We start from the raw sequence: 24,370 nt of genomic DNA, 5'->3' as shown, positions 1-24,370 counted from the left end.
CAGGGATGTGGCTATCTGACAAGAGCCTCACTGCCTGGCATGTGGACTTCAGTCTGAGGGCAGCGAGGACCCTCAGGAGGGACACAACCAGATCCTGCCTCCCCGTCAAGGGCACAGCTCCGCCTGTTCTCGCTGAACACAGGCTGGGTTGGAGTCTCTGCAGTTCCCCGAGCCCTGGCACAGTGGTTCCCTCACCCCCTCAGCCCGGCCAAATTCACCAGCCTTTGGGCCCAGTGTGACACCCCTTCCTCAGCACCTGCTCCCCACAATGGGTGCCCCAGACACAGGCCAGCCCGCGAGGCTGTCACCTGGCCAGGACAAGCCCAGCGAGGCTGTCACCAGGCCAGGACAACAAGCAAGGAAGGCTGGACGTGTTCTGCCTGGTCCGGTGTGTCAGGGACATGTGATGGGGCTGGGCTGAGTGAAGACAGTTAGTCCTGTCTGAGAGCAAACACACTCGATGGGGAAAGGCGGGACCAACCAGACACCAGTCAAACAGCCCCATCAGCACTTCGTTTTAAGAATTAACAATTTAAAAAATACTCCCTCTCAGAATATCATGATGTCAAAAGTAACGGCCTATCACGGTATCTTTCAAGGAGAGCACATCTTTCATGCCAAAATGTGTTTTCTAAGCGTGTGAGGACTGTGTGGTTGTGATCACACAGCACTCTGGAGGGACGCTCCAGAAGACAGGACTCACACAGCCCATAGCCACTATGCCTTTCTTTTCTTTTTTTTTTTTTTTTAAATTTTATTTATTTATTTATTTATGGCTGTGTTGGGTCTTCGTTTCTGTGCGAGGGCTTTCTCCAGTTGCGGCAAGTGGGGGCCACTCTTCATCGCGGTGCGCGGGCCTCTCACTATCGCGGCCTCTCTTGTTGCGGAGCACAGGCTCCAGACGCGCAGGCTCAGTAATTGTGGCTCACGGGCCTAGTTGCTCCGCGGCATGTGGGATCTTCCCAGACCAGGGCTCAAACCCGTGTCCCCTGCATTGGCAGGCAGATTCTCAACCACTGTGCCACCAGGGAAGCCCACTACGCCTTTCTTATCCTGAACCAACAAAGCCTCGGTGCAGAGCCCACCAGCAAGCATCGGTCAAAATTCTGAACCCCGTGGTGCTTGCACTCATCTTCACAGGAAGAGTACATTATGCACAAAGACTGACAGACAAAGCAAAGTTCGTGGAACATGGAAAGAGTAGGAAATAGGAGTCAACATTTTAAATTTAGTCCAAATGTCCACTTCACAGTTACGAGACTGGTCATGTCCCTGAAGGCTTCATCTCCCAAAGAACACAGCACATGAGGAGAGTGAGGACAGGTTATAGAGACACACGGGTCAGAACAAGGAGGGTGCCAGCTGAGAGCAAGCAGGAGGCGCCCCATCTCCATCTCTGCCACTGGGCACATGGAAGGCACGCGACTGAGGCACGGTGCACGGACCTGCCGCCCACCCAGTGCAGCCTGCTCTCGCTGCATGTCTAAGGATCCAAATCCGTCTCAACTCAGTAGACAGTCCCTGGCACAGGCCAACGCTGCTCTTCTGAGAAGGTACAAAAAGGCACTGTTCGGAGGCACCTTCCAATGGGCACAGCGCTGCCTGCCGCTCCAGGTGGTGTTCTCACTGTTGCCCACGACACCAGCCACGGAACGAGCACATGCCCCTCTGCTGCTGCAGCAGCGGCTAGATTACAGCTTCACGTCAAACTGCCGGCGAATCCCTCTTTGGGAAATAAGATAAGTCTGTCACAATCAGATGTGGCAGGCAGGAGAGAGCTGACGTTACAGTAATCAGGTCTACTCTATTGCCATATGGAGCTATTCTTATCTTTAATCCATTCATTAAACAAAAACCACTTGGGTGTCCATGACTTGCCAGGCACTGGACATGATGCAAAGGTCAGAGAAAGGAGGAAAGAAGGCAGCAACTTGCCCTCCTGGAACTCGGAGTCTACAGCGGAAGCCAGACATTTAAAAAATCGCTGCACGTGAGGGATGCAGGAAAGAAGCAGTACAAGGGGCTCTGGGAACACAGCAGGGGACGTGACCTGCTCTTGAGAGGAGGTCCGGAAAGGCCTCCTCGGGAAACGACATCTCAGTTAAGACTAGAAGGATAATTAATAGCTTTTATACAGGCAAAGGAGAGCGTGTTCCCAGCACAGTGTTCAGCAGACACCAAAGGAAATCTAGGACAGCAGTGCTGTGAGGGCTGGCGAGGCTGGAAGGCCAAAGCAGGCCAGGCTGAAGAGTGTGGCCTTCACCCACTGGCAACATGGAGCCAGTGACGGTGTCTCGGGTGGACATTCTTCCAGCTGCAGGGGGTGGGAGGGCAACAGTGCATGCAGGGTGATGAGTTATACCCAGAGCAGAGAGCAGAGAGCCTGGGCCCAGGTGGTACCAGGGGAGATGGGAGAAGTACACGGATTCAAGGGCTCTTCAATGAGGCAGAATCAACAGACTTGCTGACCACCTGGAAATGGTGGAGATAGAAAAGAGGTTCCACATACAGAGATAAGAGAGAAGAAGAGGACTCTGGGAGGGAAAGAGATGAGGACACATGCAATTTGAGGACCCGATGAGATATCCAGGGAAAGATGTGGAGTGCAGGTTTGATCCCTGGTTGGGGAGCTAAGATCCCACATGCCTCGGGGCCAAAAAACCAAAGCATAAAACGGAAGCAATATTGTAACAAATAAAGACTTTAAAAATACTCCACATCAAAAAATCTTTAAAAAAGAAATAAAGAAATAAAGAAATAAAAATAAAAATAGGAGCCTAAGGATTTCCCTGGCGGTCCAGTGGTTAGGACTCTGCGCTTTCACTACAAGGGGCACGGGTTCGATCCCCGGTTGGGGAACTAAGATCCTGCAAGCTGCGTGGTGTGGCCAAAAAAAATACAATAAAATTAAAAATTAAAAAAAAAAAAAAAAAAAGACTCTTTAAAAAAATAAAAATAGGAGCCTAAATACCCAACTTCTGCTCATTGGGGAGTAGTTCCAAACGGACCAATGTTCCTGCTGAAAATAACTGTGACATCTTGAAAACATACAAACATCAACTACTTAAAAGCACTGAAGAGAAACTAAAAGCAGGCAGAAAATGAAAGAAATCTGCATTTGGAAGGAACTGGTGGGTGAGTTTCCTAGTTTTATGACTATAGGTGTGAGTGTAGGCCCCAGCTGAGGCCATACAGGGCAGATGAAATTTGGTAGAAAACCCAGGGTCTTGGACTTCCCTGGTAGCGCAGTGGTTAAGAATCCGCCTGCCAATGCAGGGGACACGGGTTCGATCCCTGGTCCGGGAAGATCCCACATGCCGTGGAGCAATTAAGCCCGCATGCCACAACTACTGAAGCCCGTGCGCCTAGAGCCTGTGCTCCACAACAAGAGAAGCCACCGCAATGAGAAGACCGTGCACCACAACCAAGGGTAGCAGCCCCCACTCACGCAACTAGAGAAAGCCCACACACAGCAACGAAGACCCAATGCAGCCAAAAACAAACAAATAAATAAATAAATTTATATTAAAAAACAAAACAAAACAAAACAAAAACCCAGGGTCTTATCACTGCCTTGAAGAAGCAGAGGAGATATCTCAGGACAACCAAAGCTGCTGGAAAGCAAGGGGGTTGGGGAAATAACAGAAAGGAAAGAGTCACAAATTTTGTATATAAACTCTGCTCGTATCCCACTGACCTCTGAAATCCACAAGCACTCAGATTCCAAGGAGTTGAATTAAGGAAAAATAGCTGAACAGGTATTTCAACTGAAGGAAAGAGGTTAGAGTTTGAGGTGAACCAAGTTAACTGCTTGCTAACAAAAACCAATTTTCTGCAGAGGAACAAGACAGAATTCAGAATCTCTACAATGTGTGATTCACACTGCCCAGAATACAATCCAAAATTACTAGACATACAAAGAAAAAGAAAAAAGTGACTCATACTCAAAAGAGAAATGGAAACCCACCCAAAGATGACTTATATGTTGGAATTAGCAGAAAAGCATTTAAAGCAGCTACTGCAAATATGTTCAACATTATAAAGGAAAATATGTTCTCAACAAATGAATAGGAAATCTCAGCTGAAACTGCTGAGACAGTATGAGACATGCCCTTCCTGAGACGCAATGCAAAGGACAGCTTAAAGCTGAAATTAGGGCAGACACAGAAAAATCCTCTGAAGCACCCGCCCCACTCTAAACACAAAGTATCACCAGAGCAACTGGAAGCCCGCTGTACACTGAGGACATCACAGCAACAACAAAACTCAAACCCAGCCCAGCTCCTGAGCAGATTAACTCAAGCTCCCACATTAAACACCTAGAAGGAAAGAGGTGCCCATGTCAAGGCATAAAACTGCTGTCCTACACAAGATTCCCAGCTTTCGACAATTATAAAATATACAAAAAGCAAGAAAAAACAATACATCCAGCTCACTGCATCAAGAGAGCAAGTAATCAATAAACCAGACTTGGACATGGCACAGATGCTGCAACTATCTGACAGGTCATTTAAAATAACTATGATTAATTATGCTAAAGCCTTGGTGGAAATAGCAGACAACATGCAACAGTTACAATTTCCTATTTGATTTTCACTTATAGTTTCCACCTCTCTGCTGAAATTAGACAAATAAAACTGTGAGAACCACACCTCTGGTTCTCAACTGGGGCAGTTTTGCCAACATACCAATGTCTTGAGGCATTTTTGGTTGTCACAACTAGGGGAGTGGGGTGCTACTAGAACCTTACCAGCTAGTGGGTAGAGGTCAGGGATGCTGCCAAACATCCTACAATGCAGCGAACAGATAATGAACTTTATGTATATACTTAAAAAAAAAAAATCAACCGGAATTGTGGGTGGGGGGGAATGAAATGCAAACTGTGATAAAACTAATCTAACTGTATTACAAAAGCATGACCTAACCACAACGAGAGAGAGGTGAAAAAAGGAGCTGACTTAAGTAACTGTGAGAAGAATGTTGTTTCGAGTGGAGACTCTCAGGCTAAACACAAAAAGAACTGTACACAAACACTGCACTCTGGTACATTTGCTTCTCACAGGGTACGGTTTAGCAATTTTGAAACTACTGTACATGTATAAACTCATGACTTTTGATAGAGAAATAATCATCACATGTGTACGTATGGGTTGGTGCACCTACATACAGTCTTCCTGGCTCTGTCCAGAGAGGAGCTGGAGGAGGTGAAACCTCAGCAGTAATGGGTATGCCTCGCACCCAGATCTTGTTTTCTAAATATTACTGATTCCACAGCTGGTGCAGGGGAAAAACAAGCCTGGATCATCTGTGGTGCCCCAAAGTAAGAAAGTGCTTTGGCACTTTGGTGGGGTGGGGGATGAAAAGAGCTCCCAATGGCCAAAGTTGGAATAACATGAGCAGCAAAATAAATAATAGTAATAGACTAACCCAAAGAATAAAATAAATATCCACGAGTCCATACTAATACAAATAAGGGCTATAAATACAACAATAAGTATAATAATATAACACAAATGATTCCTTACAGGAAGAATGAGGAAATAGAAAATCACCGCTAGAGCACAGTACTAACCGCTGCAGGCAAAATGCACAAACAGATGCTAAAATCAGTGAGAGGAAGTTTAAGCAGGAATAGGATATTTATTATTCACTAGCAGACAACCGCTTCAACCAAGTGATCCAGGTCACGTCACCAGTAACAGGACACATCAACATCACGTGCCCCTGACGTGATGCACGTAGACGGGCACATCACCTTGTGCTGCCCTTCCCAGCAGTACGTAACCTCAGCCTAAGCAGGAGAAAACATCAGACCAGCCCATTCTGAGAGACATTCTAAAAAATAACTGACCAGTACTCTTTAAAGTGTCAAGGTTCTAAAAGACAGAGAGAGGGACAAGCTGCTGCAGAAGGGTGGAGACTCAAGGAGGTAAGACAACTCAGTGCAAACTGGGGTCCTGCGTTTGATCCTGGAACAGAAAAGGGACAGCAGTGGAACAGTCGGTGAGATCCAGAGACTGCACTTCAGTTAATAACATTTCCACGATATTGCTTTCCTACTTTTGATAACTGTTCTATGGTTATGTAGGTTGTCCACATAAGGGAAGCTGGGTGAAGGATTTTTTTTTTTTTTTTTTTTTTTTTTGGCCTTGTGGCTTGCGGGATCTTAGTTCCCTGACCAGGGATCGAACCTGTGCCCCCTGCAACGGAAGTGTGGAGTCTTAACCACTGGACCGCCAGGGAAGTCCCTGCGTGAAGGATTTAAGAGAAGTCTAATACTTCTGTAACTCTTCTGCAAGTCTAAACTTATCTCAAAACGAAGAGTTGAGAGACAGAACACCTTAAACAAATAGTGCAATGCATGCTTATTGCAACAAGGTACTGACTGCAACTTACCTTGAAACACATTTAAAAAAGATGAACTGAAGGAAAGATAGAAGGATGGATAAATATGTGATAAAGCGAATATAGCAAAGTGCCACAGAATCGAGGTAGTGAGATGCGGATACATGACTTCTTTCCACTTTTCTGTATGCTTGAAATTTTATATAATAATATGGAGAAAATATGGGAGCCTAGGTGGTTTGGTTTATCAAGACAAATATTAAGAACTACAAGGAAGGAAAGACCTTCGGAAGTGAACAGATACCCATTAGGCTGTGAATACAGGAGGGTAGGATTTCTATCTGAATTTCTCCTCGAAATTTCCCAGCTAGGGCTGGATCTAGGGCTGGGCCAGAATCTGACTTAGATCTACCCTTTGGAGAATGCAAATTGCTGTGAAACTTTTTAATAAAAGGTTCTTTTTATTTTAATTTAAAACAAAGATTTGGCTTTCTAGTAAAACCTCCTAACTTTGTATCACATTTATTACATGTACCTTCACCATAAATCAATTTTTCAAAATACTGAATTTTTAAAAAGGTTTACATCTCTATCCTCAACACAATTTAGACAGATGATCACAGCAAGAATCTCTTTACAGAACATGACTATCCTTGGACTAATCAGCTTTCTCGGATCCCTGTACATCTGAGCTGATGACACCAACACGACACTCAGGTCCCACTGACGCTGGGCAACCCCAGACTCCCCAACCATCTGCATCGCCCAGCCGAGGTCTCTGCTTGCACTGGGCCTTCTAAGATCACTGTGCAAGGGGACAGTGGGGACAGTGAAGACCCTCCCAACTGCCTGTATCCATGTACCTGCTTAGGCTACAAACACCAACTCACATCCTATCTACAAAGATTCACCTGTCATGACTCAGACCACTGAATTCAACTGCCAACAATACCAACAAAAGAGCATTTGATTAGTCCATTTATAGTAAGATCTCTGGTCTAAAACATTTTCCTGCAACTGACATACAAGCATGATGAAAAACAGAAAAAAACCACACCTTTTATAAAATACTTAACTGGAAAAACCAACAAATTATCCAATTTAAGTATAGTAGAACAAGAGGCAGCACTTTTCAAGTTTTCAGGAATGAAGCCATTGAAATTTTCAACCTGAAAATCACAGGCTGTGTTGTGTGACTTCGGCCAGGACAGAAGAGACAATCAGGGGAGAAAAGGACCTCCAGCAGAGCTCAGAACTACTCTCTTAACCGGCATGGAGAACCACGGTGGCTTTTTATGACCTAGAATCATTTGGTTGTTCTTAGTTTTGTAAGTGGTTTCTTTCCCTAGTGAATGTTTAAGATAGAATGTTACACTATCAACAAATTCTCAGATACAAATTCACCCAAGTGTATTTCCCTCTCTCTTGTATTTGCAGTTTCAACTAAGCCCAGTTAAGGCACCAGAACAGACAGAAGTGGAGAATGTGGCCGGCACTTGCAGGCAGACCGCACACACAATGTGCCCAATGGTGTTTATCATTTGACCATTACCAGTAATAAAAAGAAGAGAGCCAAAAAGAGGTCTAATTCGGCAGAGCCTCAGAGACGCCTAACACATTTTGTCTGTGTCTTCAATAACCTTGGCCCGCAGACCTTCCACACCCACTTTTCACCCACAAAGCCAGGGTAAGAGCAAAACTAAATGGTAATCTCTGCCCAGTTTCCCAAACTTGTCCCTTCCTAAGAATCACTTGGGGTGCTTGTGAAAATGAAGTTTCCAAGCTCCCTTCCTGGAGAGTCCATGTCAGCAGATCTGAGATGAAGCCCAGGATTCCACATTTTACCAAGTGACTCAGGTAAATCTTATCAACAGGTAAGTTTGAGAAACACCAATGGTGCTGGCAAGGTTTCCCCAGTAAACCTTGTGCTGCCGTGGGCCGATCAAGGTAAGTGGGGAAGGTAGCCTTGAAAGGGGAGAAGGCCCCTTCAGACATAGTAACAGAGTGAGTACAGACAGGAGAGAGAGGCCCCGGGCACAGCACCCCTCACAGGCCAGGCAGGAGGACTGAGCACAGGAGACGGAGAAGGAGACGCAGAGTGGGCGTGAAGGACACCAGAAGAACATCCAGGGGTGGGCGGGCTCAACACGGCCAGATGCTGCCCACAGCCACTGACACTGTGGACCACAGCAGCTTGGGTGGACAGGAGAGGGTACAAAGCTGACCACAGGGGTAAGAGAGCCTTGGAAGAGGGAGCCAAGGCCCTGAGCTAGATGTTCACGATGACCCCGACTTACACAAGGAAACAGCATCCAAGAGGTCAGCAGCAGGACCCGTGACCACATACACAATCCCCGGATCCATCTGGGGGCCAGGGCGGGAACTCGGCACAGATGTAAAGGGAGACTTTAAACCATCCACACTTGTTCCCTTAGCAGGAGGACCTTCCGAGGGGAGAAAAGAACTCAGGCCACAGCTAACGCAGGAACCAGAAGCTGAAGCCGGGATGGAAGGCAAGTCTGCAGGGGCAGTGGCAACAGCACCATCCTGGGCTCCACCATCCCCCCTGTACACAAACTGCCCACTGAACCCCATGCCTGGCACCCCCCGGAGCCCACGGAGCCAGTCCTCTGCTTCTCTCTCCCCCACACCCGTCCAAACTGCACAGTCTCAGCCCCAGAGCCTGACTCCCACACCAGGAGCGCAGGAGGGGCCCAGCCTGCCCAGCCAGGAGGGGCCTGGGCTCCGGAAGGTGTCACACCTGCCGGGCGTCTCCACACCCACCCCAACCAAGTGTGCCTTTCCCAGCACCTGGCCCAACGCCCAAAACCGTTTTTCCAAAGCACTTCAGCACCACACGTAGGGAGGCAGTGGGGGAGGAGAAGGACCCCTGACCTCAAAAGGCAGAAGCCTTGGGCTCGGGTGCTGGGGCCGCCATAAAGAGCCGCGTGGAAATGGCACTCACTGAACCCCAGCTTTCAGAGGCTCACTTTCCTTTCACAAGTGACGCAGAGCACAAAGGCCAAAGGAATGGGCTCTGGAGCCAGGCTATCCGGGTCTACTGTTCCTTAACTTAAATGTCAACCTGTGTTTATGAGTTATTTAACTGTTTGAAGCCTCATTTTTCGCATCTATAAAATGGGGATAACTATACACGCCCCAAGAAGAACTGTAAAAACAGGGACTGGCAACAGTGTGGACTCCCTGTCACCCTCATGACACTATGAGAGTCATCTTCCAAGATGCATCTATTAACAACCAGTCTCCTCATCTGTAATTAAGACGTGTTATTAGTAAACCTGTGATAAAGATGTATATCAGACTGGTAGAAATAATGTCAAGAACAAAAGAAAAACAAGTTAGCCCCAAAAGTCAGATGAATAAAAAAAGTAACAACAAAAGTGAAATACTGCACACGAGATGTACCTTGAACAGGAATTTCCCCATAGTTTGGTCTCTTATCTGACAGGGCTGTCAGGGGTTTGGATGTAGAGATTGGTCCACTTATGGAATGTCTCTGAAATCGTAAGACAAACAGTGTCCAAATTAGGTTAAATTAGAGCTGGGTTTCACAGAGTAAATATTGCAGAGAGTAAATATTTAGTTACAAATTTGCATAATTCCTTCCACACTGTTACAGTAAGACTGAAAAAAACACACACACTCCCAGAGGCATATAATGTGATCAGTATACTATTTTAAAATGAACACAGAAAGATCCCACATGCCCCTCACTCGCCAATCAGCAAAATCCGGATGTGCTCCTTTAGTACTTGGATTGGCCATTCATGCCCCAGTACCAAGTGGATCTCACTCTGTCACCTCCTCACTAAGTCTCCAACACCGCTGCCGGGCACAACCTGGCACCTTAACTCAGCACCGGCTTGGTCACAGGCCTCCTCCCCTCCGGTCTCATACATACACGTACCTACCAAATACTTGAACCCTCTCGGCTCTCCTGAGCCACTTCCTGCCACCTCTGTGTGATGCCCCAACACCACCAACTACTCACTCCTGCCCGCAAGGACACGCTGTTCACCAGCTCTGGGCTTGTCCTCATGTTTCTTTCCTCAGCTCTCCCAGCCCTTTTTTATCCAGCTGAATTCTGACTACTCATTCCATAGTCCCAGCAGCAATGTGTGAGAGGGCCAGCCTCCGCACACCCTCACCAACACTTGATACTGGCAGTCTTCATTTTAGCCATCCCAAAGGTGCGTACTGAGATCTCATGATGGATTTAACTTGCGTTTCCCTGATGACTACGATGTTGAGCAACTTCTCATGTGTTTATTGGCCATTTGTGTATCTTCTCTTGGGAAGGGACTTTTCAACTCTTTTGTCCGTTATTTATTGGGTTGTCTTGAACCAAGATGACAAACGAGTCTTCTCTGAATACAAGACTTTGACAGATAAATGAATTGCAAATATATTCTCCCCAGTCTTGTCTGTCATGTTCTTAATGTCTTTCAGAGAAGTTTAAAATTTTGATGCCCAAGCTGTTAATTTTCTTTTATAGTTCATTTTTTTGTGTGTCCTAAGTAAGAAATCTTTGCCTTGTCGAAGGTCATGAAGACTTTCTCTAATGTTTTCACGTAGAAGTTCTGTAGTTTTAGCTTTTACACTTAAGTCTATAGTCATTTTCAATTTTTATGAATGCCATGAGGTAAAGGTTTTTTTTTTTCTTTTTTTTTTCCATATGGATATCTAGTTGTTCTGGAATCCTGTTGAAAAGATTATCCCTCTCCCACTGAATTACCCTGGCACCTTTGTTGAAAATCAGCTGACCTATTTCTGGATTCTCTATCTATTCTATTGATCTAAACTTATGTCAGAACCACACTGTCTTGATTACTCTAAGTGCTAACATCAAGTAGTGGAAGTCCTCCAAATTTGTTTCTTTTTCCCCCCCAAATGCTTTGGATATTCAGGGTCTTTTAAATCTCCACATAAATTTTAAATTATACTATCAATTTCTACAAAACAGCGTGCTGGGATTGTAAGTTGGATGAGTTGAATCTACAGCTCGATGTGAGGGAGAACTGCAAGATCCTAACAAGACTGCATCTTCCAACGCATGAACATGATGTATCTTTCCATTTATTACACCTTTAACTTCTCTCAGCATTATTTTATAGTTTTCACTACAAGGCCTTGCACAATATTTTATTCAATGTATCGCTAAGTATTTCAATTTCCAATTGTTCACTGGACTGACTGAATCTAGGAGATAGCAAGAGGAGTCCTCCAGACAGAAGCGAGTTTTCTCACCACCTTATCTTGTAAGGGACAGCTCATCACTTCTGCCACATTCTGTTCATGAGAAGCAAGTCACGAAGCCCAGCCAACCCTCAGAAGGAGCAGATGACACAAGAGCACAGCAGCAGGAGGCATGGATCACTGGTAAGCAGTTCAGAGACTGCCTATCCCGTTACTAATGGATCTCCTTGGACCTTTTGAGGTTGTTTTTAAGGTCATTTAGGGCAGATCTAGAATAGTGTTTACTCTAGGGCTATTTAGTTCCACTTCACAGAGTGGTCACTGAGGTCTCTAATGAATGCTCCAAGTACTCAAAGAGGTTTTTCCACAGTGGCCAGTAGGAACTCAAATGATCCCTGCTCTGTGTAAACTATGGGAAGCATCTATCTGCCAGATCCCCGCTAACTGATCTTTCCTGCAAAATCGTTCTTGCCCAGCCTTGCAGGGTTCAACCCATGTCTATGCATGTGCAGACTGGCACTCAGCAAGGACTCAAAGGGAGGCCTCTGCAGAGCTCTAGACCTTTTCTGCGTGGCTCTCTCCTCCCAGGCACCCTGCCCCCAAATCCCAGCCCTTGTTCTCCCTGGACATTGATCTGTGTCTCCTCGGATCCAGCTGGCATTCCCTTCCTTGCTCCGTGTGGGTTCATCCTCCCTGCTCACCATCTGGAAAAGCGTGGGCCACAGTAGGACTTGGCTCATTCTTAACTTTTCTCCAGAGGTTTCAGTCCTGCACCACCTGTCCTACCACGTATGAATGTAACTGCTTCCTACATTTTGTCCAGCCTTCTAGCTGTCTGTGGTGGCAGAATAATCCAGCCTTTGACTCCCTCACAGCCAGAAGTGGAATTCCCACTCATGGAGTTTTGAAAAACTAACAATCCTAATCTTAGGCCCCATTCCCCAGGGATTCTTGTTCACTGGGATGAGGCCTGGGAATCTATGTGTTTAAAAATTCCACATGACTTTTGTGCACAATTAGGTTTGAGAAGCACTGTACTAACTAATCAAGTACTAAAAAGCTACTGAATGTGGCTTGTAATTACTAGTTTTTTTTCCAAGTTAGAGAGATGACACTTTTTACCTCTTGTAAAGTTTACAGAGTGACGCCATGAACATTAAATTTCAACTGACAAACACTATTTAGAGAAACTTCACCTTATATCTTGAGCCTTCATCTGCTTTCATTTATATCTTCAACTTTTTTTTTTTTTTAATGTTATTTTTGATTCTGTTTTTCTTTCTTTTATTAAATATTTATTTATTTATTTGGTTGCGCCGGGTCTTAGTTGTGGCAGGCAGGCTCCTTAGTTGCAACATGCATGTGGGATCTAGTTCCCTGACCAGGGATTGAACCCAGGCCCCCTGCACTGGGAGCATGGAGCCTTATCCACTGCACCACTGGGGAAGTCCTATCTATCTATCTATCTATCTATCTATCTATCTATTTATTTATTTGGCTGCGCTGGGTCTTCATTGCTGTGTGTGGGCTTTCTCTAGCTGCGTCGAGCAGGGGCTACTCTTCATTGCGGTGTGTGGGCTTCTCACTGTGGTGGCTTCTCTTGTTGAGGAGTATGGGCTCTAGGTGCGTGGGCTTCAGTACTTGTGGCACATGGGCTCAGTAGTTGTGGCTCACGGGCTTAGGTACTCCACGGCACGTAGGATCTTCCCAGACCAGGCATCGAACCTGTGTCCCCTGCATTGGCAGGCAGATTCTAACCACTGCACCAGCAGGGAAGTCCCTCTTCATGTCTTTAGAAAGTTTGATTAATCGAGTATATAAAAAGCTCATTATAGACAGAATATGGAATTCCCTTTGCCTTCCTTTCAAATTAAGAGTATAACATCTTCTACATAAACGTAAATGCAAAGCCACAACTTGCAACATTACAAATGCAGAGGGACAGCACTTCTACCCTAAACTTTACAAGGGAAAAGGTTAAAAAGTTCACTCACAAAATACACAGCCAGTAGTTAACACCTACAAAAGTCTCCACTCAGAGAAAATGTTCTCAAACCCAATCTTTTAGGGAAGAGGTGCAGCCAAGCCTACCCTAGATCACAGGGGACTGGGTTTTAGGCTACTCTCACCTACGTGGAGAAACTCCACCTCAGCTACTGTCCCCAAAGTGGCTCACAGCAAGGGCACAGCGAGAGGGCCTCCTGAGTTCGACAGTCACACCACCTGCCCTACTTCTGGTCTGCACTCCCACAGTGGCAAGAAGGGCACCTGTGACACTTGTTCGTGATGAGTCAGCAATGCCCTTGGGCCAGGCTGCTACAAAGCAGCCCAGAAAGAGCCACACTGCTCTGGATTCACGCCTGTGCAGACCCCTCCCACTCTGACTCTGAACCTGGGCTGGCCTACAACTTGCTTAGACCAAAATAATGGGATGGAAGAGACACAGTCCAGGTTCCCAGCCAGGTCTTAAAGGGCTTTGCTAACTCCTGCTTCTAGTCTCTTGGAGCCTGAGACACCAGGCCATGAAGGAGCCTGAGAGGAAGACCACGTGAAGAGGGCGGCCCAGCCACCCTGCTGAGCCCAAGCCCAGCCCACCCTCCAGCTGAGTGCAGCTGCAGGGGTGAGCCCAGGCAAAGCCAGAGAAATGCGAAAAATAGTAAAATTGCTGTTTTAAGCCACTAAGTTTTGGGTGATCTGCAGCGCAGCAGGGGCTGAGACATGCCAACTATACAGCTGACCCTTGAACACGGGTTTGAACTGTGCAGGTCAACCTACATGTGTGTTTTTTCAATAGTAAATAGTCCAGGTACTACACAACTTGCAGCTGGGAATCCGCAGACGTGGAAGTGCAGACACGGAGGGCTGACCATACATTATACGTGGATTTCTACCTATGCAGAGGGTCAGTGCCCCTAACCCCCCATTGTTCGAGGGTTGACTGTATATTCTACTTAGAAAGTTATCTTAGTGTAGGGGTTAAAAACATCGTGTCTGAAGTCACGCCACCCAGGCTCAAATCCCAGCTCGAACACTTCATTGTATGACCCTCAGCAAGCTGCTTAGCCCTTCTGGGCCTCAGTTTCCAGATATGAAAACTAGGGATAAGAATAATACCTAACAGCCAATAGAGGTGTCATGAGGATTAAATGAGTTAACATTATAAAGCATTGGGAACAATGTAGAACATATAATAAGTGTTCAGTAGTTGTTAGCTATCACTATTAGAGAATTTCAGAAGAATAACATACTTGACATTAACATAATTTATCTTAACTAGGGAATTTCACAGCATCCTAGGAAAACAATCGCAACTGTATCCCTCAAGAGGCAGCCATTTGCCCCCCGTGCCATAGTGTAGGTGACTTTGAAAAGGACAAGCTTTCAGAAGCTGGGACCCCCAGAGCCTCCACGGTCACAGGCACTTACCTGCATGGGGGAGACGGCTGCCGCAGGGGGTGTTTTCATGGGACTTGGACTCAGAGGCGTTCGAGGAATTGCAGCTGTAGCAGGGCTGGGGACTAGAAAAACAACACACACACAAGTAAATAATGAACACAACAAGGTGCAGTGCAAGTTTTCATAACTGCTCTCCCCTTAAGGGTTCACCCCATGAACCAGAGCTCGCAGCTCCCCTGGGAACGGGAGACGCCTCACCTCCTCAACTCACGGCTGCTCCCTGCAGCCGTCCTGCTGTCAGGCGGACTGTCTGTTCCTGAGACTACCTGTGTTTATTTCCAGCCCTGACTATACCAGTCATTTCACTTTTGCTATTTAATTACATGGTTAAGTGCTCCATAAACCAAGGAAATCAAAATACAAAAGCCCCAGGATGAGCGTTTCTGCAACTGCATCAGATGAGAAGCCTGGCGTGCAGTTCGCGGCATATTAAATGAAGGAACGCCGGGCTCTGCTCATCTTCCCTCACCTCCTCCTGAGGAGCTCATCACTTCCCTCCACACAGATTTTCACACGTATTTCATTTAGTGCAATTAAATGTGTGTAATTGTCCGCTCACATGTCAGTCTCCCTCTCTAGACTGAACTGTTCAAAAGTAGGATCCTGGGAATTCCCTGGCAGTCCAGTGGTTAGGACTCAGCACCTTTGCTGCCGGGGCTCAGATTCGATCCCTAGTGAGGGAACTAAGATCCCGCAAGCCGCATGGCGCAGCCAGAAAAAAAAAAATTAAATTAAAAAATAAAGAGGAGGCCACTGAATGAGCAATGGATGGTGCGCCCCCAGTGATGGAGAGCAGAGCAGGTGTGGGTGCGGGAGGCCAGACCAAGAGGCCTCGCTTATGGGTCAATGTCAAGGTAAGGAAGGAGGATTGAAGGAAGAAGGAAGATTCCGAGATTTCTGGCTTAAGTGACTGGGTGGAATGGTGCTGCCATACACATGGGGAAAGACGGAAGTTAAGGGACAAGATCTGGTTTTGGACGTGAGAAGATGTCTGGTAGATGCCTGGGTGTCAGTGTCAAGTAGCATCTGAAAACACTGGGCCTGAGAAGTTCAGAGTAAGGGAGAGGGCTGAAGTCCCACATCTGGAAGTTCTCAGGCACAGAGAAGACACACATGCATGGGGTAAGGCCCAAGTCTGACTCCGAGATCTCTGAGGCTGAACAGATCCCAAATCTCCTGTTAAAATCCACCTTGCAGGAAGACTAACTCACTAACATCATATGAAATGTGATGAGATTCAGAGTAAGATGGTAAAGAACATCAACTAGAACAGAGAACATGTGGTACATGAACACGATCGCCCGCTAGGGCACGATGGATGTTACCTTGAGATGCACTGTCGAATGACTTGATGAGGGTTTTCACCGTAGGGGTCGGCTCTGAGGAAGTCGAGGACCTTCTACTCAGCCCCATCCCCTGCCTCAGGGCTGCCAAGTCTCTCTCAACAGCATTCATGTAGTTATACACCCGGCCACGCTCCTCCTCTTGCCTGAAAACAATACTGAAATCAGGGCATTTTTGTATATATACTAGAAAATATACATTTCCCCTTCCCAACTGAGAACTATTAAAAAGTTTCAATTAAAAACAAGAAAATAGTATCAGTTGAGCTAAGTAAATTACCTGGTCTAATATTCTTATTTGTTTGGTGAATTCCAGGAAATGATACTAAAATTTTTATATCAGGTTATCCTAACTAGGTTAAGTAACCATTAGTTTCCATTTTCATTTGTGTTAAGTGTAAGGTGAGAACATCAGTAATCAATTAGCAGTAAAATGGGAGGTGGGCTCAGAACTGGGGACTGTAAGGTTCTGTGCTGTGGAGAAGGCCCTTCCCAGGGGAGTGAGTCTGGGAATTCACAGCACATGCAGACAATTGATACCTGCTCTATCTAACATGCCATGCATAGGCATGGAAATACAAAGAAATGAAATCAAAGCCCATACTCTTAAATTTTTTTTAAAAATGGTATAGTCACCAAATAGAATTTCTACAAAGGGGGAGGGGGGAAAGCCTGGACCCATATTGGTAACATGAATCTCCTACATGTTCAGTGTGAGTCAACTAAAAATATCAATTCCACTTCATTTCTGGAAAGCTCTCATTCACTGAGCAAACACTAAAGTTTACATCTGGAAAGAGATTTCAGCTGCAGAGTTTGCATGTGTCATATAACTACAAGCCAGTTCATACTGTACAAAAATTAAGCCAGTCCTTAGGAAAATTTGTCTTTGGTGGTGGCCATTTGGCTGTTATGACAGAGTTTTTTTGCCAAAATGCCTCATGCTTGGAAGTTTTAATAAAGAATGTACAACAGCCATTATCCAACTTTTTGGTCTTAGAGCCCTTTTCCACTCTTAAAAACTATTGAGGACCCCAAAGAGCTTTTGTTTATGTGGGTTACAGAGATTGACATTTACCATATTAAATATTTTAAATATTTAACTCATCTAAAAATAAAAATAAACTCAGGGCTTATTAACATAATTAACATATTTTTATGAAAAACAACTATGTTTTCCAAAACAAAAAAATTAATGAGAAGAATAGTAATGTTTTTATTTTTTAAATTTTTTTTAAAAAAATATTTATTTATTTATTTGGCTGCACCGGGTCTTAGTTGCGGCATGTGGGATCTAGTTCCCTGACCAGGGATCGAACCTGGGCCCCCTGCATTGGGAGCGTGGAGTCTTAGCCACTGGACCAGCAGGGAAGTCCCCAAAATAGCAGTGTTTTAACATTTCCGTACATCTCTTTAATGTTTGGCTTAATAGAAGACTGTCAGATTCTCATTTCTTCTGTATTCAATCTATTGTGACATGAAAAAAAGCAGGCCTCACACAGATATGTAGTTGGAAAAGGGAATAATATATATATATTTTTTTTTTCTTTTAATAAATTTATTTTATTTATTTATTTTTTGGGCTGCACTGGGTCTTCGTTGCTGCGCGCGGGCTTTCTCTAGTTGCGGCGAGCAGGGGCTACTCTTCATTGCAGTGCGTGTGCTTCTCATTGCAGTGGCTTCTCTTGTTGCGGAGCACGGGCTCTAGGCATGCAGGCTTCAGTAGTTGTGGCTCACAGACTCTAGAGCACAGGCTCAGTAGTTGTGGCGCACGGGCTTAGCTGCTCCACGGCATGTGGGATCTTCCCGGACCAAGGATCAAACCCGTGTCTCCTGTACTGGCAGGTGGATTCCTAACCACTGTGCCACCAGGGAACTCCAGGGAAGAATATTTTAATGATATTAAAACAGATAACTATGGCTATTCTTCTTTGATAAACACTAAAACACAGTAAGTGGTAGTAACTTATAAGTTAGTTAAAATGTGTAACCTGAAACCATATGAATGAAATTTTCCTACTCTGTCCATCTCGCGCTTTTAACGCATATGGATCCTCTACCCACACAGGATTGGGTGACATCATGCCCTGGTCATACGGAAAATACTGGTTCACAGAGTTACACAGATTTTCCAAGTGTCGATGCCTGTCATTAAACAATTTATTCTTTAAAAGTCTCTTGTTAATATCACTAGGGATCTCATCAGGAAACTCTTTATGGGAAGCTGCTGAGCTTGCAATGGCAGATACAAGTTTTCCAAAATCCTAACATTCACTTAAAAGCCCATGTTTTATCACTGGTACCAAACACTGTTAGTTGCTTTCCTTGAAGTGACAGGCTCCCTTAATCATTTTCAAGAAATATCCACCAAACACTTAAGTCTGAATACCAATAGCTTGTGTCAGTCATTCTCAAGTAAAAATCTTCACTCCATGAAAAATGAAAACAGCACAAACTACAGTGGCACGCAATGCTCTCTTCCAGACCGCTGCACACCTGGGCACACAGCTGCAGACGCAGCAGCAGCTCTTTACGCGACTTCCCACCCATCTCATAGGACCTTAAAAAGAATACAATAGGGGACTTCCCTGGCGGTCCAGTGGTTAAGACTTCACCTTCCAATGCAGGGGGTGCGGGTTCAATCCCTGGTCAGGGAGCTACGATCCCATATGCCTCACGGCCAAAAAACCAAAACATAAAACAGAAGCAATACTGTAACAAATTCGATAAAGACTTTCAAAAAAAAAAATGGTCCACATCGAAAAAAAAATCTTTAAAAAAAAAAAAGAATATACTCAAGAATATACTCAAGGAATATACTCAAGACAGAGTGATGTTACTAATTTACTGCTTCACCAAGGACATCTGTAAGGGAAACCTGCATTTTGAAAATGAGAGTGGCTGGTGGGGAAGAGCACAATGACCACGAGTACGATTTGATGCCAAGGCCTTGATCCATCAACAATTGCTGTCCACCATCTGTGCAAAAAGTCAACACAGTGAAGAGGGCAAACAGCACGTCAGCATTATTATGAAAACAGTTTGACCTCGAAGAGCCCCTGAAAGGGCCCTGGGGACCCCTGGGCCTGCAGACCTCACTCTGAGAAGTGCTGCTCTACACAATGCTACTTCTCTCGGGGGCACATCCTTTAAGTATGTGTCTCAAACACTGACAGGCTCTCGGGAGCCAGTGGAACAAGTCTCTCAGAGTAGAATTTCAGTCACTTGGGTTACCTTTCAAATGGAGCATTTCTATTCATTCAATGGTACAAAGGAGGAAGGGTAATGTACTAGTGGAGAAATAATAATCTTCCAACTCATTCCTCCGTGTTCTGCTTATTAAAGAAGCCAAAGAAAAATGGTTTAACAATACTTCCCACTGGGCATCCATTAGACCTAGGCAACAATAAAATAAGACAGCTTTTCCAAGTTGGCCTGTTAAATATTTTTCTAAATTTTTTACCTAGGGCTGCTTAAGAATTGTTCAAAGTAATGAATAATCAAATTCTTCACAATAACCTCAAACTCTACTGATACTTAATAAAAATCTCAAAAACCACTCTCCCCCGCTCACAGATAGAATCTCACTAGGAACTCAGAGCACATTATCTAAGACTTTTTACGGGTTTCCAAAGAGCTCTATGTTAAATGGGAAAAATACCCGTGGGTATTAAGCATAAGACAACTCCTCAAGCAAGCGGTGGAGAGAAATCAGCCTGCATTCTTCACTCGGGTCTCTAAAATACCCGCTAATGGACACTGGCCGTGGCCCTGAGCGCCATCTAGGGGTGTCTCACTTCAGCCCTACAACAACTCTGTGACACAAGCAGGACTGTGTCCACTGCAGAGACAAGCAAACTGAGGTCCTGAGCGAGCCCTCACACCCAGCAGAGGCAGAGCTGCACGGGGCCGAGTCTGTCTGCCTCCAGGGTCCACATCCTCCGTGAGGAGTACAACCCAAAGAAGAGCAACGGGCTGGGACGGGGGACAGAGGACTGACTGGCAGGAACCACAATGGACCACATGCCAGCGGCCACTCCAACCCCTCCAGCGTTGTTGACTACGGACACTGACAGCTCGGAAAGGCCACAGAGACCACACTACTTTACAGGGGTCACAAAGTGAGGCCAGAAAAGGTGAGTTCCACTGGACCCAAACTCAGTCACACCAGTGTCAAGCCTATGTTCTTTCCATAAAACCACATCACAGAACCGTGACTCAGGTGCTCCCTATTGAAACATAAGTACACAGCTGGTTTCTCAAAACATACTTGCGTGACTTTATTTCCTCCAATTCTTTTGTGAGTTTCTCATTTTTTTCTTGAGCCTCATGTAATCGGCGCTTCAGATCACCAATCTCCTCTTGGGCTTCAGATTTAATGTCATTTGCGATGACCACCGCCGTCTGGAGATCAGCCTGAAACTGCCGCCATTCTGCTGATTCTTCCTACATTAAAAAACTAAACTTTTATTTCCAAAAGAGGGCAGTAAAGACTTATTTTAAAGCAATAAAATGTGTTTATGATTAAATTGCTGTAATGCACTCTCTCAAATGATGACTAATTTCTTTTAAATCCCAGAGAGCTGCTATTACCTATTTCTAACAGAAAACGTAATTATTTTTAGTGAACGTGTTCTTAGTGAGGAAAAGAGTTTCCAGCTGATCTGCCTACTGAGGCATCAGGCACTCAGGGTGCTCAGTATTAACAATGATAATGTCAAGCCTCCCTTTCTCATGGCAGGTATCAAAGTTAGTCTTACGAAAATAAACACAGCATCCAAAATGTACCTCTGAAAAGCTCTAGAAGGTAGATAAATGGTGTGTGAACCATACTGAAAGATTTTACAGGGAAAAACTATAAATATCCTGACATCAAAAACTAACAGGAAAAAAAAAAATCAAAAGTAAAGGAAAAGGAAGAGGAAGCCAGAAGAAAAACACTGAATTTAATCTAGGCAGACAAAAAATCACACAAAGAGAGGAGCTGAGGACCTGTACAGCCTGCTGCTTCCCGCAGTCTCCGTGGCCGGGCGTGCTCCCCAGAGCAGCCCCTCTCCCAGAGCTACAGCTGCTGACTGGGCCCAGTGCCCATCACCCCAAGGCAGCCTGAGCAACTGAGGCACAACCCAAACTACGAGTCCAGCTTTCCTGACCCTCTGCATCAAAGCATCTCTGCCGTCGGCAGGCTGATCAAATCCACAGAAGACAGAAGACTGACAAGAAAGCAGTTTAGTTTGGGACGCTTCATAATCCAGAGCTAATAAACTTTCTTTCCAAAATGTAACACTCGCTTCCTAAATCCCTCTTTCTAAAGTTACCACTCATAAATTACTAGTACAATCTTGCAACCAGAATCTAGCACCAGTCCCACTCTGAAGTGACAGGCAGTAGCTTTCTGCCCAAATTCCAGTGGGCTCAGTATTGTAACAGTATCTGAAGCTTCAGATGAAGGAGAGTGGGGTCAACCACACCAAAGTGCTCAACTTTCAGAAAACTGTGCTTTCTCATGAGATAGTATGTGAAGATTTATCCTACCCGAAGTCGCCTGTGGAGTGTCTTGATTTCTCTTTCCATGTCATGTTTTTGGTCCTGGAGTTTTTTAACTGTATCTGAAAAGACCACAAAAGTTTAAATATTTATTCTTACAACTGTGTTCGAAAGGAATAATATAAAGTGAGGAGGTACTTAAATATGACATTCAGAAAGTCATCCTGCCCAAAGACTTTTTATTTTTAATACAAAACTTTAAAAGGAAAAAGGAATGTCCAACCCAAGTATAAACCAGTATTACTTTGTAAGGAAAATATCAAATTTAAATCACAACTTCTGGATGACTTCCTTCCTCAGCGTCTTAATTCTGAAACAAAAAGTTAAGTAAAATCAATTGTTAGAAACACACACACACTGTTGGCTCATAACCAATCAAAACAACACTGACTGCAATTAAAATGGGAGATTTTAATCAAAAGGGTTATAAATCTAAAGTATTTTTGCAAGCATCACTTACTTTACATGCTGGAATAAATTCCAGAAAAGTGGTGAATTAGTAAAATGTTTACAAACTTAATTATTTAGTAACTTGGGGGAGGTGCTATTTAATTCTATGCAAAGTCTTTCACAAAATAAAGGATTAAGTAAATCAATTCCTCAAATTATTTCTAGCATAATACGAATTTCCTTCCAACAACGTCATGCACTTTGAACATCTGATGAGCACCACTAATATGCAAAGGCCGATCTAGACAGAGTGGGGCTGCAAAGATGAAGACACAGCCAAGGCCAGTCCCCTGGGATCCAGAAATGTACAGGGAAGTCCCCTTCTATTTGGAGGTTCTGCTCAAAAACCCCTGCATCAGGGGAAATGCCTGGGGAGGGCGCCATGCTGGTGCTGCTGCCCAGCGCCTCCCCACGGCTGGTCACTCCGACAGCTCAGGAACCCATCACTGTCTCTCTGGTTAAGCACCAGAGCAGGCACTTACACCTGGTGACAAACACTCTGACTTCACCGACGCCCCCTTGCAGCAGAGCCCTGTCCTTTCTGTGTTCCGACTCTGCCTTACACAGCCTTGTTGCTGCCACTGCCAACAGGGGTGCGTTTCTTCACCCAGAGGCTGAGCACACCTCAGAGCCAGGAGCCACATGCCGAGGTCGCAGCCCCAGCACAGGTAGGCCTGTAGAGTAGAGCAAGTGTATAAATACACAAGCTAATGGAAGCAAAAGAGAAAGCAATCCTAAGGTCATTACCTAGCATCAAGTGTTTCAATATACCATTGCCAGAACGTAACTGTTTATTGTCAGGGATGTCAAACCATGGACACTGGTGTTTCTGAGTAAACATTCCCCCTACTCCTTACACGTAGCAGAGGGAACCCAGGCACAGCCAACACCTGTGTGCAACAACATGTACCCAAAACACCTCTTAGGCTGTTAGCTTCCAATCAAGACCCTGAAGTATGAGCAGGCTGATGCTTTTTCTGAGACTGCTCCACGTCTTCTTCCTCCCAGTTCCACGAGGAACGTGCTCTGCTGAAACCTTAATTCAATGTTGATACATTTGTGTTCTGACATTTTTAAAAGGCATGAATTCACTTCAGTAACAATATAAAGTCTAGAATATTTATAACAATTATATGTGTAATGATTACTATAAATACATAATAATATGTTTTCTAAAGCTGAATAAAAAAATAAATGAGGGGCTTCCTTGGTGGTGCAGTGGTTAAGAATCCGCCTGCCAATGCAGGAGACACGGGTTCGATCCCTGGTCCAGGAAGATCCCACATGCGCAGAGCAACTAAGACCGTGTACCACAACTACTGAGCCTATGCTCTAGAGCCCACGACTCACAGCTACGGAGCCTGAGTGCTGCAACTACTGGAGCCCAGGAGCCTAGAGTCCGTGCTCCGCAACAAGAGAAGCCACCATGATGAGAAGCCCGAGCACCACAATGAAGAGTAGCCCCTGCTTGCTGCAACTTGAGAGCCCGCGTGCAGCAACAAAGACCCAAAAGCAGCCAAAAATAAAATAAATAATAAATCAAATAAAAAAATAAATAAATGAGGACTTCCCTGGTGACACAGTGGTTAAGAATCTGCCTGCCAATGCAGGGGACACGGGTTTGAGCCCTGGTCCAGGAAGATCCCACATGCCGCGGAGCAACTAAGCCCCTGTGCCACAACTACTGAGCCTGCGCTCTAGAGCTCACGAGCCACAACTACTGAGCCCGCATGCTGCAACTACTGAAGCCCGTGCGCCTAGAGCCTGTGCTCCGCAACAAGAGAAGCCACCGCGACGAGAAGCCCACGCAGCACGATGAAGAGTAGCCTCCACTCACTGCAGCTAGAGAAAGCCCGCACGCAGCAACCAAGACCCAATGCAGCCAAAAAAATAATAATAATACATACATTTTAAAAAGATTAAAAAAATTTTTTTTAATTAAAAAATGAGGTAAAACATGGGTGAAAAAAAATGGCCATTTTTGGTAGCTAGTAGTCAATTTCCTCCCATTC

The 24,370-nt window shown here is 45.1% G+C and overlaps 1 protein-coding gene across 6 annotated transcripts in view; it reads right to left on the bottom strand.

The window, feature by feature from the left end:
• SPECC1L (sperm antigen with calponin homology and coiled-coil domains 1 like) overlaps window positions 1-24,370 on the bottom strand; it is a 120,720-nt gene that overhangs the window by 42,431 nt on the left and 53,919 nt on the right. For 5 of the 6 annotated variants that reach the window (XM_059894139.1, XM_059894136.1, XM_059894135.1 and 2 more), the window contains 5 exons: window positions 21,897-21,970; window positions 20,632-20,807; window positions 16,344-16,507; window positions 14,989-15,080; window positions 9,772-9,862 (listed from right to left, as the gene is read on the bottom strand). In XM_059894139.1, coding sequence (XP_059750122.1) covers window positions 9,772-9,862; window positions 14,989-15,080; window positions 16,344-16,507; window positions 20,632-20,807; window positions 21,897-21,970 — 597 coding nt within the window. Of the gene's footprint in view, window positions 1-9,771; window positions 9,863-14,988; window positions 15,081-16,343; window positions 16,508-20,631; window positions 20,808-21,896; window positions 21,971-24,370 lie in introns of those variants that run through there. The other variant, XM_059894140.1, reaches the window with a different exon arrangement.

Source organism: Balaenoptera ricei, chromosome 14 (genome assembly GCF_028023285.1).
Source record: "Balaenoptera ricei isolate mBalRic1 chromosome 14, mBalRic1.hap2, whole genome shotgun sequence".
In the NCBI taxonomy this organism is placed as follows: Eukaryota; Metazoa; Chordata; class Mammalia; order Artiodactyla; family Balaenopteridae; genus Balaenoptera; species Balaenoptera ricei.
Note: the sequence above shows the minus strand (reverse complement) of the source record. Positions and strands in the feature narration are given on the sequence as shown.